Genomic DNA, 15,132 nt, shown 5'->3' on the forward strand with positions numbered 1-15,132 from the left:
GAATAGGGTGAGAACTTCTGGAGAAGAAAAAAGTTGCCTCCTTCACTAAAATTCCTGTAGATGCTCAGCTCCATTCTGCTGGAACATCATGGAATTTCTTTAAAATAATAGGATCCTCAACTCCCAGTAGGGAAGAAGCCTAGTGCTGCATAAGAACAGGCCACATTTAGTACCCCCACGGCCTCCTCGGTGTCACTACTGTAATTCCTTTAATCGTAACGTTTATGCACGGAACCACAGAAACTTCTCATAGACAAACCCAAAACTTCAGAAATAAGAATTTCTGTAAAACATATGCATTGCCTTCTATCAATGCCACTTATGCCCATGTTTCAATATTTCATGTCGAAAAAACAATTCTGCTTCATGTTTCAAGGCAGAAGGAGAAAACGTCCTCAGGCTTCTGTAGAGTGGCCAGGACACAGCATCTCAGAAATGAAAGTTGCTGTGTGAGCCAACTGTAGGATCTGCACTTCCTGGGACTTCTTTCCTACTGACCACAGAGGCTGCTCCCCTGACACCAAAAATAAAATGGGCTCCTTCCAAAATCCTGTCATGTGTGACAACATGGATGACCCTGGAGGATATGATGCTAAGTGAAATGAGCCAAACACAGGACAAATACAATTAGCTCTCACTTGTATGAGGAATCTAAAATAGTCAAACTCGTAGAAGCAGAGAGTGGAATGGTGGTTGCCAAGTGCTGAAGGGAAGAGGAAATGGGAAGGTGGTGGTCAGGGTACAAAGTTTCAGTTCTGTAAAATAAATAAGTGCGTGCTACAGATCTATTGCATAGCAGAGTGCCCATAGTTAACAATACTCTATGTCGCAGGTGGCAAACACAAGGCTTGTGGGCCAAATCCGGCCCTCCACCTTGTTTTATCTGGCATGGCACCTTGTTTCTACCCCGCGGCAGTGCTGAGCTCTTTGCCCCTATAGTTAAGGAGTAGTTACATTATACAGTCCTAAAATTAAATTTGGCCCTTTGAAGGCAACCACAAGGCTGATATGGCCCCTGGTGAAAATGAGTTTGACACCCTTGCTCTATTGGATACTTAAAAAAATTGCTAAGAGTGTAGACCTTATGTTAAGAGTTCTTGGCAATAATAATAATAATAATAATAACAGGACAGGCAGACATTTTTAGAGGTGATGGATAGCTTTATGGTATAAATTGTGAGAATGATTTCATGGGTATATACTTATTTCCAAACTCATCAAGTTGTATATATTAATTGTATATAGATATTTTTGTATGCAGGGGGGAAAGGGCTCCTTCAAAATATTTCCCAATTATATCAGCTGTAGTTGGCAACATTTGAATCAAATTCTTAAAATTGCCATGACATTGCATAACAGGCCTCTGTGTGGGCGGGGCTTACCTCACACTGTCAGAAACTGAAGCCAGGAAAAAATGCATTACACCCTTCCCGTCCTATTGTTCTATGAGTGGAACAGCCATCATTCCTGGAATTGTTGTTAGGTTCTATTTCAGGGTCTGGTGGACTTTTCTGGTAAGTCAGGTGTTTTGTCTGGTATTCCATTCTGAGATTCCAAGCTCACCAAATATTCAAGAAAAGCATAAGGGCAATAGATCAAATATTAGGTCCGGCACAAATAACACCCTTTTTAATAACAAAATCTTTTATTGCAAAATCATAAGTATGTAAATCTGTAACATAACAATATCACATTCAAGCACACCTTATGACATTTTAGGTGAAATGTTCAAATTAAAACTATAAGTTATTATACCCATATTATTACCCTACCAACCACACTCAAGCAGTCCTTACTTCTGCCAGATCCTGTATATCAATGTGGGGATGATATTGGATAATTTTTGCCTGAAATTTTAAATAGATATCAATTGCCTTGGAGCAATATTCCAATGATAAAGAACATGTTCATTAAAACAAAATTATGCCCCCTTTCTACACTGTATTTCACCTTGTATAGCAATCTTACATGTGATTTGCTACATTCAGATGTGCACAGGAGTACTAATAATTCACGAAGTTGAAATGGAAACAATTTCCCAACCACTGCAACTCCCTTCTCCCGCCAACTCAGAATGTGGTTTTCACCAGCCTGCCAGGGCTCACTCCCCATTCACACATTCTTGGACCAGACCCTACTCTCAGCTGGTTCGTGGACCCCCACCTCCCTGCCTCTTGTACCACCTTCACCTCAGTGATAACTTGGAGATCCACGGTTCCCTATAAATGCAAAAATTAAAGACAAAAATCAAAATAGCAAACAAAAAGAGCCTGTGTTACACCTTTGTATTCTTCTTTATCCAGTACCTCTACCCTAACCAGATGGTGCACAGCAAACTCAACAGAGGAGACATTCTCTTCACAGATAAACACATGAGGATAATTTATCAAGAATAGGCAGGTAGCCTTGGCTGGTGTGGCTCGAAAGGTTGTGGGTTTGATCCCAGGTCCAGGCATGTACAAGACACAACCAATTGATGCTTCACTCGCATCAATGTTTCTCTCTCTCTCCTTTCCTCTTTCTAAAAGCAGTGAAAAAGGTCCCAGATGAGGATAAAAGAAAAAAAAAATAGGCAGGCAGGGGTTAGAAGGTATTTACATGTGGTTTCCATCACTTTTCTGGACAGGTGGCAGGTGAAAGACAAGGCTGTTGCCCTAGAAAATCCATCCAATGAGAAGATATTTTGAACTTTACTCCTTGTGGTCAGCAGAATAGCAGCTTCCCCAAGATGTCAGTGCCTTAATCCCTACAACCTGTGATTATGTTAGGTCACATGGCAAGGGGAAAGTAACATTGCAGATGAAATTGAGTTGCTAATCAATTGACCTTAAAATAGGGAGATTATTCTGGATTATCAGAGGGCCTCCAAGGATCCTTCTAAGTGGGGACAGGAGACAGAAAAGAATCAATAGAGATGGCAGCCTGAGAAGGACTCAACTGCACTTGGCTGGCCGTGAAGATGGAAAACGGGACCATATATAGGTGGCCTCCAAAAACTGGAAAGGTGTGGAAATGGATTCTCTCCTGGGGTCTCTAGGGAAACCAGCCCTGCCAACACCTTGATTTTAGCCAGATGAGACCCATTTCAAATTTCTGACCTACAGAACTGTAAGATCACACGCTGCTTTAAGTCACTAAATTGTGGCAATTTGTTACAATAGTAATAGGAAACTATCACACATGTCTGGTTCAGCATAGTGGCCAACATTCACTGAGTGATCACTGAGCACAGGTGGCCTCATGAATGGGCTGTTTTTGTTATGATTGTCCGAAAAGCAAAATTCAAAAAACAGCTAAAATTGGATAATGGATACTATTAAAACAGAAGAGGCAATAACAAATGCAAGAATAGCTTGTTTCATACTATTTTTAGTTTCTTGAGTGTTGTTTCATTTTAATCTCCATGTGGAAGAATTTTTTTTATTTATTTTAATCATTGTTCAAGTACAGTTTTCTGCCTTTTGCTCCCATTCCAGCCCACCCACCCATCCCTCCTCACCTCCCCCCTATTACCCACTCCCTAGTTTTTGTCTATGTGTCCTTTATACTTGTTCCTGTAAACCCTTCCCCTTTTCCCCTGAAATTCCCTCCCCTCTCCCCTCTGGTCACCGTCAGCCTGTCCTCTATTTCAGTGTCTTTGGTTATATTTTGCTTGTTTCTTTGTTTTGTTGTTTAGGTTCCTGTTAAAGGTGAGATCATATGGTATTTGTCTTTCACTGCCTGGCTTATTTCGCTTAGCATAATGCTTTCCAGCTCCATCCATGCTGTTGCAAAGGGTAGGAGCTCCTTCTTTCCTTCTGCTGCATAGAATTCCATTGTGTAAATGTACCACAGTTTTTTAATCCATTCATTTACTGATGGGCATCTAGGTTGCTTCCAGCACTTGGCTATTGTAAATTGTGCTGCTATGAACATTGGGATGCAAAGGTTCTTTTGGATTGGTGTTTCAGGGTTCTTAGGATATACCCCCAGCAGTGGAATTGCTGGGTCAAAAGGCAGATCCATTTTGAGTTTTCTGAGGAAGTTCCATACTGTTTTCCATAGTGGCTGTACCAGTCTGCAGTCCCACCAACAGTGCACTAGGGTCCCCTTTTCTCCACAACCTCTCCAACACTTGTTGTTTGTTGCTTTGTTTATGATGGCCATTCTGACTGTTGTGCAGTGGTATCTCATTGTGGTTTTAATTTGCATCTCTCTGATAGCTAGCGATATTGAACATCTTTTCATGTGTCTTTGGATCCTCTGTATGTCCTCCTTGGAGAAGTGTCTGTTCAAGTCCTTTGCCCATTTCTTCATTGGGTTGCTTGTCTTCTTAGAGTGTAGTCATGTAAATTCTTTATATATTTTGGAGATCAAACCCTTGTCTGAGGTATCATTGGCAAATATGTCTTCCCATACAATTGGTTCTCTTTATTTTAATACTGTTTTCTTTAACCATGCAGAAGCTTTTAATTTTGATGAGGTCCCATTTGTTTATTCTTTCCTTTATGTCCCTTGCTCTAGGGGACATGTCAATAAAAATGTTTCTGCGTGAAATATCTGAGATTTCCCTGCCTACATTTTCCTCTAGGACTTTAATAGTGTCACAATTTATACTTAAGTCTTTTATCCATCTTGAATTTATTTTTCTGTAAGGTGTAAGTTGGTGTTCGAGTTTCATTTTTTTGCACGTAGCTATCCAGTTCTCCCAACACCATTTGTTGAAGAGGCTATTTTTACTACATTTTATGTTGCTGCCCCCTTTATCAAATATTAATTGACCATAGAGACTTGGGTTTATTTCTGATAAAACAGCTTTTTCAATTGTCCTCACTGGACTTATAAATCCCTGTGAAACCAGAAAAAAAAAAGACACTGGAGTTCGGGCTGCCTGTCACTACCAAACCCAATAAGCAGAGACAGGGAGTGAATCTTTATGGGTGCTTTATTCAGATGGCCAGTGATCTGAGAAGATGGTAGGTTCACACCCTAACAGACCATCTTGTCTTTTCTGGAATTTCAGGCCAAGGTTTTTTAGCAGAGAATAAACAAGGTGTGGTGAGGGGTTTTGAAATTCAGGGAGGAGTTAATTGGATTAAAAAAACCCAACTCCAGCATTCTCACCTTGGGCGATGGTCTTAAGCTGTGCCCCAGGTGGTGGGTGGTCTTTATCTGTGTCCTGGGTGGTGGTCATCTCACCCTGGAGTACAATGGCTCAGATATCACCTTGAGTTGCTTGCAGCCTTCTCAGGAACAAAGGTGGAACTGCTGATGGTCTCCTGGATTCAGGGTGGGTCAGACTTTCAGTTCCCGGAACAAAAGCTTTTACATGCATTGATTACTAAGCTTATTAGCTATTACTTAAACTAAAATTTTCCAACTCTTAAGTTCCCTATCACCTGGAAAGAAGAGATGAGATCCTGTTGAATAAGATTGTTCAGTGTAGTAGCTTGGCATAGTGCTGGGTGTGGGGAGATCTGGGTTCCAATCCTACTTCAGAAAGTGCTGACCTTAATTTTCCCTTGTGGGAGGAAACAGATGCAGGTGCATAGTAGCTGATGTGTATCAGAGACAGCTGCCTAGAACGGTCCCGGGGTCCCGAGGCTCTGTCATGGGGAGACTGAAGTGAGGTGAGTTACTGCTGTGGTGTAGAATGAGGAATCGGTGTCATAGGGACCCGAGGTTTGCCATCCCTGGTGTGTAAACCAAGTATTAATCCAGATGCTGGAAATATGACAATATTATTACATAGCCCCCGACTTTTAGGAGCTCAGCCCAGAGAAAGGAAAACAGACAGATCAGTGCACAATTACATTACTATATCACAAGTGAAATGATAGAAGAAGGATAGGTGGAAGAAAAAAAAGATTAAAAGGATAAGACCAAATCCCATCCCTCAAGGGGGTCGGAGTCTACTAGAAAAGATAAGCAAGTGAATACTACATAAAGCAGAAACTTGTTTCACAGTAGAACTGCCCATGGAGGTCCTGGGGGGCAAGAGGAGATGCCACTAAAAGGAGATGCCTCTAGAGCTGGGAGCTTGGAGAAAATGACTTTCTCTTCAGCAAAGGAGATGGTTGCCTCACACACCATATGTCCTAACAAATGCCTCATGGGGTTTTAAGCAGTGGATTGCACACTTCATCTCCAGATGACATGTTTCATCTTTAAATGTTGAGGATTAAATATAACAGAAAATCAACAGGTTATAAATTAATGATTTTTTCCTAACATAAAACACTCAATTGGGAATGTCAGTGTGCTGTTGGATTGGCTTCTTTTTACATCATCATTTAAAAAAAATATTTTATTTATTTATTTTTAGAGACTGGAAGGGAGGGAGAAAGAGAGAGAGAGAAACATCAATGTGTGGTTGCCTCTCATGTGGCCCCCACTGAGGACCTGGCCCACAACCCAGGCATGTGCCCTGACTGGGAATCGAACCTGTGATGCTTTGGTTCACAGCCCACACTCAATCCACTTAGCTACGCCAGCCAGGGCACATCATCATTTTTATATAATTAATTCTTCCAGAAAAAAGTTGATCTGCTTTAGATGCTTTCTCCTAAACAACCCACTGTTTATAACATTATATATATGAAATGCAAAAAAAAATGGTATTAAAATAAATCCCTACTACTTAGTTTAAGAAACAGACATGTTCAATATCTTTGAAACTCCAATGTACTTCTCAATTGTAGCTTTAAAAATTACAATAATTATTAGACTTTTTAAATACCAGTCTAAAGAGAAAAGTATCTTACAATCTCCTGTTTAGTTAACCCTATTGACATCAGAAATAATGAGGATAAAAATGTGACATACTAAATTTAAAATAATTCATATATACAAAGAATAAAATTAATGAAAGCTACCCTGTCCTGCCCCATCAGATCTCTCTCTGAAAGACAGTTAGCATTAATAATTCCTCATGATCCCTTCCAGAAACTGAAAGTCTTTCTGGAGGTGGGGCAAAGGGGAACGTACTAATAATGATGAGTAATAAGAGTAGCAATGAGATTGCTGAATTAAGGGATATATGCAATTTTTAACAGATGTCAAATTGTCTTAGCAAATGGTTGCACCAACATGCACTCCTGTGATTGAATCCAGGAAGAAGATTTTGAAAGCACCAGTAAGAAAAAGAAAAGCACTGTATCCACTCCCTTAAAGCGCAGACCCTAATGACGCTGATGTGTAAATGCTGTGTTACCTGCAGACGCTGACCCTGCAAACCAGAGTTCAAAGACAGTACCTGTGCAAGACAGAGGGCTGTGTGGAGAACGTGGCCAGAATTTGTCAGAATGTGTCCAAGTTCATGCAAGATGCCAAAAATGTCAGGATTACCTATGGAAAGGTAAATAATGAAATTATTTTCTCAGGGTTCCAATAGTATTCTGGTCAGAAGTCAAAACTGTCACTTTTACAAGCATTGTGGATTCATCTCATTTCCAGTTGGATGTGCTCAGTGTAGGTTTATAAACTTTTATTATTCAAAAGTAGGTGAAATCACATTTTCCCTTTTTAAAATTCCCTACCTGTTCCTGTGAAAGTTTTTATGTTTGGAGACCAAACAAATACAAATGTGTACAAAAGAGAACTATGAACAAATTGGGACACCTCCTTCCTTCTTGCTGCAAAAGAAAAGGCAACCCACCAATGAAGCAATCTGCCTATTTGGTAAGCAAATTTGTAGCCAAGTGAATTTCTTTTTTCTTTTTGAAAGTGGCATTAGACTTCTTCCAGTTGGTGGGTTAAGTACTAATTGGTATTTAAAAATGGAAGTGCCTTCTCCTCACAAGCTCCAAGCAGACTTTTTCCTCCAAGCTCTGACTACTTTCTTTGTTCCACCCCCAGGAGAGAAATCCTCTCCACCAAACTCTTCCTGCATTTCTTCCTCCCCTCCCTTATCTCCCTTTACTTCTGGTAACTAGAGTTGCTTTTCCTTGCCCACTAAGGCCTGAACACAAAATTCCTTGCAAATACCAAGAAGATTTTATTATTTTGGTGCTTCTGTTTTTGTTTTTTTTGTTTTTGTTTTTACCTTGCTAAAGCTCTAAAGTAAAAAAATTCTAAAAAATGTACCTAAGGACTTGGAGTAGGAGGTTGAACATATGGCAGTAAACTGGACCTTTTTGTTAGAGCGAGAAAGATCTTGTTTCTCCCGCATTGCTAACTAGCTGGGTTACTCTCTGCCCCTGTGCTTCATCATTTGGAAAATGGGATTAATAGAGCTACTTTATACTGGTGTTTTGTGGATTAAATAAAGTGTCTGAAGTATTAATGATGCTCATTATACAAGTGCTTGTACTTTAAGTCACAGTTGTAAGGTTGCATACAGAAACAGACGTTTTTATAAGAGAAAAATATACACTACTATACTAACCACTTAGAAAAATAGTCCCACTTAAATATTTCATCATTAACTTCCTTTCATCAGTTAGAAGCTTTAATGAATAATCTCTCACTGGTTGTCATAAAAAAAAACACAGAAGATGGGGGAGGGGATTGGACGAAGCTGGTCAAAAGACACAAACTTCCAGGTATACCATGAATAGGTACTGGAGATGTAATGTGCAACGTAATGACTGGCTGATGCTGCTGTGTGGCATATATGAAAGATGTTAAGAGAGTTAATCCTAAGAAGTCTCACCACAAGAAAAATTTTCTTCTCTCTTCTTTTTATTGTGTCTATAAGAGATAATGGATAGTAACTAGTCCTAACACAAGAATCATTTTACAATATACATACGTAAACCAATCCATCATGCATTACATTGCATGCTGTATACATTGCAATGATGTGCTGACTTATACATTGACATACGTCAGTTACTTCTTAATAAAACTGGAAAAAAGATAAGTCAGAAGAAATTAGATAATACAGTATAAACACAATCAGAGTACAGCACCAGATACTGAGAATACATTGGCTAATGCCTCAGAGACAGCACACAGCACCTAACTGAGGATACATGAAACCCAAACTGATCACTGCAAAGGCGACGCACAAAGAAAAGGACGTCCTAATGTGTTCCCATGCCATTTAAAATTGTTATTATAAAGTGCATGTTATTTTGAATATATAAAGAATAAAATAATAGAACTTCATGTGTCTACCACCTAGATTAAGAAATAAAACATTACCAGAACTGACGAAGTCCCCACTCTGCCTCTTCTACCTCACATCCTCTTCATGCAGCAAAAGCTAATGGGTACATATTGTCATACTTCAAAAGAGACACCTGCTAAATGTGGGTTTTCTTTCTTCCTTCTCTCAAAACATTTATTTTTATGTCTATGTGGTGACTAAAAATGCCTTAAGGTGCTGTGGGTTCCACTGATCTTATCTTAAAAAATAAAAGCTTTATTGAAATATGGTTGACATACCATAAAGCTCAACCTTTTAAAGGATACAATTCAGTGTTTCTTAGTATATTAAAAAAGTTGTATTATCATCACCACTATCTAATTTTAGAATATATCTAACTGCACCGATACGCCATACTCATTAGCTACCACTTCCCCTTCCCTCTACACCTTCTCCTACTTAGCCCTGGTAACCACTAACCTGCTTTCTGTCTCTGTCAATTTGCTTATTTTGGGCATTTCAAATGAATGGAATTATACAATACACAATCTTTTGTGACTGACATCTTTAACTTAGTATAATGGTTTCAAGTTTCAACCACATCATAGCATATATTAGAACTTTATTCCTTTTTATGACTGTATAATATTCCATTGTGTGGATATATCATGTTTATCTATTCATCAGTTGATGACACTCGATTTGTTTCCATTTTATGGCTATTATAATATTTCTATGAACATTTGTGTACAAATTGATGTGTGGAAATATTTTCTTTATTGTATTTTATTGATTATGCTATGATAGTTATCCTAGTTTTTCCCCCTTGGTCCCCCTCCACCCAGCACCCTCACTCCCTCAGGCAATCCCCACACCACTGTTCATGTCCATGGGTCATGCAAATAAATTCTTTGGCTACTCCATTTCCTATACTGTACTTTACTTGCCATGGCTATTCTATAACTACTTCTTTGTACTTCTTAATCCCCTCACCTCTTCACCCATTCCCCCACACTGCCTCTGATCTGGCCACCATCAAAATGCTCTCCATATCTATGATTCTGTTTCCATTCTTCTTGTTTGCTTAGTGTGTTTTTTAATTCAATAGTTGATAGAAATGTGTTGTCATTTTATTATTCATAGTTTTGATCTTTTTATTAAATAAGTCCCTTTAATATTTCATATAATAATGGTTTGGTGATGATGACCCCCTTTAGTTTATTCTTGTTTGGGAAGCTAGTTTTATCTGACCTTTGATTCTAAATGATAGCTTTACTGGGCAGAGCAATTGTGGCTATAGGCCTTTGCTTTTCATGACTTTGAATATTTCTTGCCAATCTCTTCTAGCTTCGAAGTTTCTTTTGAGAAATCAGCTGATAGTCTCATGGAAACTCCACTGTAGCTAACTAACTCCTTTTCTTTTGCTGCTATTAAGATTCTCTCTTTATCTTTAATTTTTGGCATTTTAATGATGTGTCTTGGAGTGGGCCTCTTTGCATCCATCTTGTTTGGGACTTTTTGTGCTTCCTGGACTTGCATGTCTATTTCCTTCATCAAATTAGGGAAGTTTTCTTTCATTATTTTTTCGAATAGGTTTCCAATGTTTTGCTCTTTCTCTTCTCCTTCTGGCACCCCTATGATGGGCCTCTTGAAGTTGCACAGAGGCTGCTCATACCATCCTCATTTCTTTGGATTATTTTTTTCTTCTTGTTCTGATTGGTTGTTGTTGGGGTTTTTTTGCTTTCTTATATTCCAAATCACTGATTTGATTCTTGGCTTCATCCACTCTATTGTTGTTTCCCTGGAAATTGTTCTTTATTTCAATTAGTGTATCCTTCATTTCTGAGTGGATCTTTTTTATGCTGCTGAGGTCCACACAAAGTTCCCTGAACATCCCTATAACCAGTTTTGAACTCTGCATCTGATAGGTTGCTTATCTCCATTTCATTTAGCTCTTTTTCTGGAATTTTGACATGTCCCTTTAATAGAGACCATGTATCATTGTCTCTTTATCTTGACAGCCTTCCTGTGTTTGTTTCTATGTATTAAGTAGAGCTGCTTTGACTCCATGTCTTGGTAGTGTGGCCTAATGTAGAAGGTATCCTGTAGGGTCTAGTGGCACAGCCTCCCCTATTACCCAGGCTGGAACTCCAGTGTGCCCTTCATGTGGACTGAGTATACCCTCCTCTTAGGAGCCTTGGTTGCTGTTGGCAGGTCAATGGGAGGCATTTACCCAGGCCAGTTAGCTTCAAGGACTGGCTGTGACCACTGACCACCAACCTCTGCACTCATGGAGGATCAGCTGTGCAGGGGCAGGGTGGTGGTACTCTGATATGGTGTGTAGCTGTCCACTGGGTCCACTGGCCCTGGGGTTTCATTGGTGCTGCAGGCCAAGGTCATCCCCCACCTATGTTTTTCCTGGGGCCACCCTGCCTGAGCTATAAAGCAATCTGAGATGGCTGCTACTGGTGCTGGGTTTGGAGATTTCCAGGTGGAGCCAAGCTGTGAACATAGGCTGGCTATTGCCAGTGCTGGGCCTGGGGCTCCCTGAGGCCAGCCTTGCTTGTTTGAGAGGAATTAGGAAGTTATGAAACATGAGTCAAGAGCAGCCATTCATATGGAAAAGCAACTTGGGTGGGCCAGTAAGTTGGGTGAGGCAGAGTCTCTGGGGATCTCTTACACTGGTCAAACAGTGTTAGCCAGGTTGATGGAGTCTCAAATATGGCACCAGCTTGCCAGCTCTGGCTCTATGGGGGAGGGTTTACAAAAGGGACTATGGCCTCTGTCCTTCTTGATGCCAGACACTTCAGTCTCTCCCTACATGCCACTGGTACCTTTCAAGCTGCCATCTTGGTGCTGGAACTCAGAGGGAGTGAGTCTGAGTAGGTGAGTCCATGTGTGGGTTCTTGAAGTGGAATTGCTTGAGGAATCAGAACTTTCTTCCACCGACTCAAACCCTACTGGTTTTTGCAGCCAGAAATTGTGGGCACTTACCCTCCTGGCACTGGAACACTGAGCAGGGGGACCTGGTGTGAGCGAGGACTCCTCTCTCTTGAAATTTCACTCCTGAATTTTTATCACCTGCATAACGATGTGGAACCAGCCCATTCTGCATCTGGGCCCTCCTACCAGTCTGAAAGGACGTAGTTTCTTTAATTCTGTAGTTTTCAGACTTCCATTCAACTCTATTTCTGATGGTTCTGAATGACGGTTGTTCTATATTTTAGTTGTAATTTTGATGTGGTTGTGCAAAGAGGTGAGCTATGTCTACCTATGCTGCCATCTTGACCAGAAATGGACATATGTTTTCAATACTTTTGAGTGTATATATAGGAGTAAAATTGCCACATCACATGGTTACTCTATATTTAACATTTTCAGGAACTTCCAAACTCTCTCCCAACCTAGGGGCACCATTTATATTCCTACAGAAATGCATGAGGGTTCTAATTCCTCCACATCCTTGCCAACACTTGTTACTGCTTAATCATTTATTTTAGCCAATCTAGTGGTTGTCAAGTGGTATCTCATTGTGTTGTTATTTTTTTAATTTCCCTAATCACTATAATGTCAAGCATCTTTTCATGTGTTTATTGGCCACTTGTATATCTTCTTTGGAGAAATGTCTATTCAAATCCTTTGCCCATACTTTAATTTTATCGTCTTTTTTTTTATTGTTGAGTTGTAAGAGTTCTTTATATATTCTGGATACTAGACCCTTGGCAGATATATTATTTGCAAATATTTTCTCCTGTGTTCTGTCTTTTCACTTTCTTAATGGTACCTGTGAAGCATAAAAGTTTTTATTTTGAAGTCCTGTTTACCTACTTCTTTTCTTTTCTTTCTTTTTTTTTTTTTTGTATTTTGGTGTCTTATCTAAGAGAACATCATAATCCAAGATCACAAAGATTTATACCTATGTTTCTTCTAAGAGTTTTATAGATTTACTTCTTGAATTTAAGTCTCTGATACATTTTGAGTTAGTTTTTATATATAGTGTTAAGCAGGAGTCCCAACTTCTTTCTTCTGTACTTATGTATCCAGTTGTCTTTGTTCCACTTACTGAAAAGACTATTCATTCTTCCACAGAATTGTCTTGGCACTCTTGTTGAAAATCCATTGACAGAAAATGTAAGGGCTCTTTTCTGGACCCTCAGGTCTGTTCCATTGTGCCATAGGCCTATCGTATGCCAATATTGCACTATCTTGATTGTTGTACTTTGCAGTAAGTCTTGAAATTCAAAGTGTGTGTGTGTGTGTGTGTGTGTGCGCGCGCGCTCCATATTTATTCTTTGTTTTCAAGATTGTTTTGGTTATTCTGTACCTTTTGCATTTCCATGAATGTTGGGATCAGCTTGTTGATTTCTGCATAGAGCCACTGGCATTTTGATAGGGATCGCATTAAATCTATGGATCAATTTGTGGAGTATTGCTCTCTTAACAATATTAATTCTTTCAATCCATGAACAGAGATAGTTTTCCATTTATTTAAGTCACCTTGATTTCTTTCAAAGATTTTTTATTCATTTATTTTTTACTTATTCATTTGAGAGAGCAAGGAGAGAGAGTGAGACATTGATTTGTTGTTTCCCTTATCTATGTATTCATTGGTTGACTCTTGTGTGTGCCCTGATCAGGGATTGAACCTGCAATGTTGGCACACAGGACAATGCTCTAACCAACTGAGCTACCCAGTCAGGGCCAAAGATATTTTTTAGTTTTCAGTGCACAAATCTTGCACTTCTTTTTAAAAATTTGTTTGTAGGCTTTTTGTTTTTTTTTCTCTGATGCTATTGTAAATGGAACTGTTTTCTTAATTTTATTTTTCATTTGTTTATTTTTAGTGTACAAAATGCAACTGATTTTTATGTTAGTCACGTGTTCTACAACCTTGAAGAATTGTTTATTAGTTTTAATAGCATTTTTGTCTGCATGTATAACTTAGTACTTTCTACATACAATATCACAAAATGTGTGAGTGAAGTTTTACTTTTTCCTTTCCAATATGATTGTGTTTTGCATGAAGTTCTACTTTGTTCTAGGGAAATCTTTTTACTGGGTAGCACTCTTAAAAAGAGTAAATGAGTGTCCCTTATAGAATTCTGCTTGATTAGAATCATGTAGGATCATGAGGAAAATCACCACCTTTCCCCTCATGATTTAAAAAAATATATATTTAAATTCTATTCTAAAAGTAAATAACTGTGAAGTTGCAAATAGATATTTTAAAAGACTATCTGTATCTTCTTTCAAATGTATACTGTACCATGTTAATTATGATTACCTTTGTTTACTTTCTCTTTTTTAAACAATTTTGTTTATTTAGTTTTAGAGAGGGGGTTAGTGAGGGAGAGAGTGAGGGAGAGAAACATCAATGTGTGAGAGAAACATTGATCAGCTGCCTCCTGAATGCATCCTGACAGGGGACCAAACCCACAGCCCAGGCATGTGCCTTGACCAGAATCAAAATGGTGACCTTTCCATTTGTAGGACGATGCCCAGCCCAAGAGCCACACCAGTCAGGACAATTTCACAATGTTTTCTTGAGTTATTTTTCAAACATACACTATTGCATATGTGTTCACTTGCAAGTACAAAGGTCTCCCTCTCCTGAAGATCCCAAAACAATCTCCACAAAAGTTGAGGCCCCAAAGAACCTTGGGTTATATCTATGTATCAAAAAGAACCATTAAGTGATATTTAAGATCCGAGATGAGGTAGTCACCTGGCTTCTGGTTGGTGTATTTTTTCCCACTCCTATCTTGCTAAAGGCATGGTTTTTTAGTAAACAGCAAAAGACATGGTTTATAGAGGCTGTGGTCTTTCTCTACAACAATGATTTCTTATGATTTCAGATGCTCTAACTCATGAGCACTTCCATAGTCCACTGATAATCTTTACATACTATCCAGCAGTTCATCAGCATACCTATATAAGTTCCCATTACCGTGATACCATTTGGATGGGCTGCTGGGCAAAAATAACAAAGAACTGGAGGATCTTAGTGGCTTGTAAACATGAAGCTTTAGTTCTTACTCTGCAGCGTGTCAGAGTTTGAACGA

General features: G+C 39.1%; 1 protein-coding gene across 10 annotated transcripts in view; it reads left to right on the forward strand.

Moving 5' to 3' along the window:
* CLUL1 (clusterin like 1) overlaps positions 1 to 15,132 on the forward strand; it is a 34,537-nt gene that overhangs the window by 11,619 nt on the left and 7,786 nt on the right. For 9 of the 10 annotated variants that reach the window (XM_036009240.1, XM_036009237.1, XM_036009238.1 and 6 more), the window contains one exon: positions 7,199 to 7,336. The exons of the other annotated variant lie outside the window; for it this stretch is intronic. In XM_036009240.1, coding sequence (XP_035865133.1) covers positions 7,199 to 7,336 — 138 coding nt within the window. The remainder of the gene's footprint in view (positions 1 to 7,198; positions 7,337 to 15,132) is intronic. 10 annotated transcript variants of the gene reach the window in all.

Source organism: Phyllostomus discolor, chromosome 9 (genome assembly GCF_004126475.2).
Source record: "Phyllostomus discolor isolate MPI-MPIP mPhyDis1 chromosome 9, mPhyDis1.pri.v3, whole genome shotgun sequence".
Classification (NCBI taxonomy): Eukaryota; Metazoa; Chordata; class Mammalia; order Chiroptera; family Phyllostomidae; genus Phyllostomus; species Phyllostomus discolor.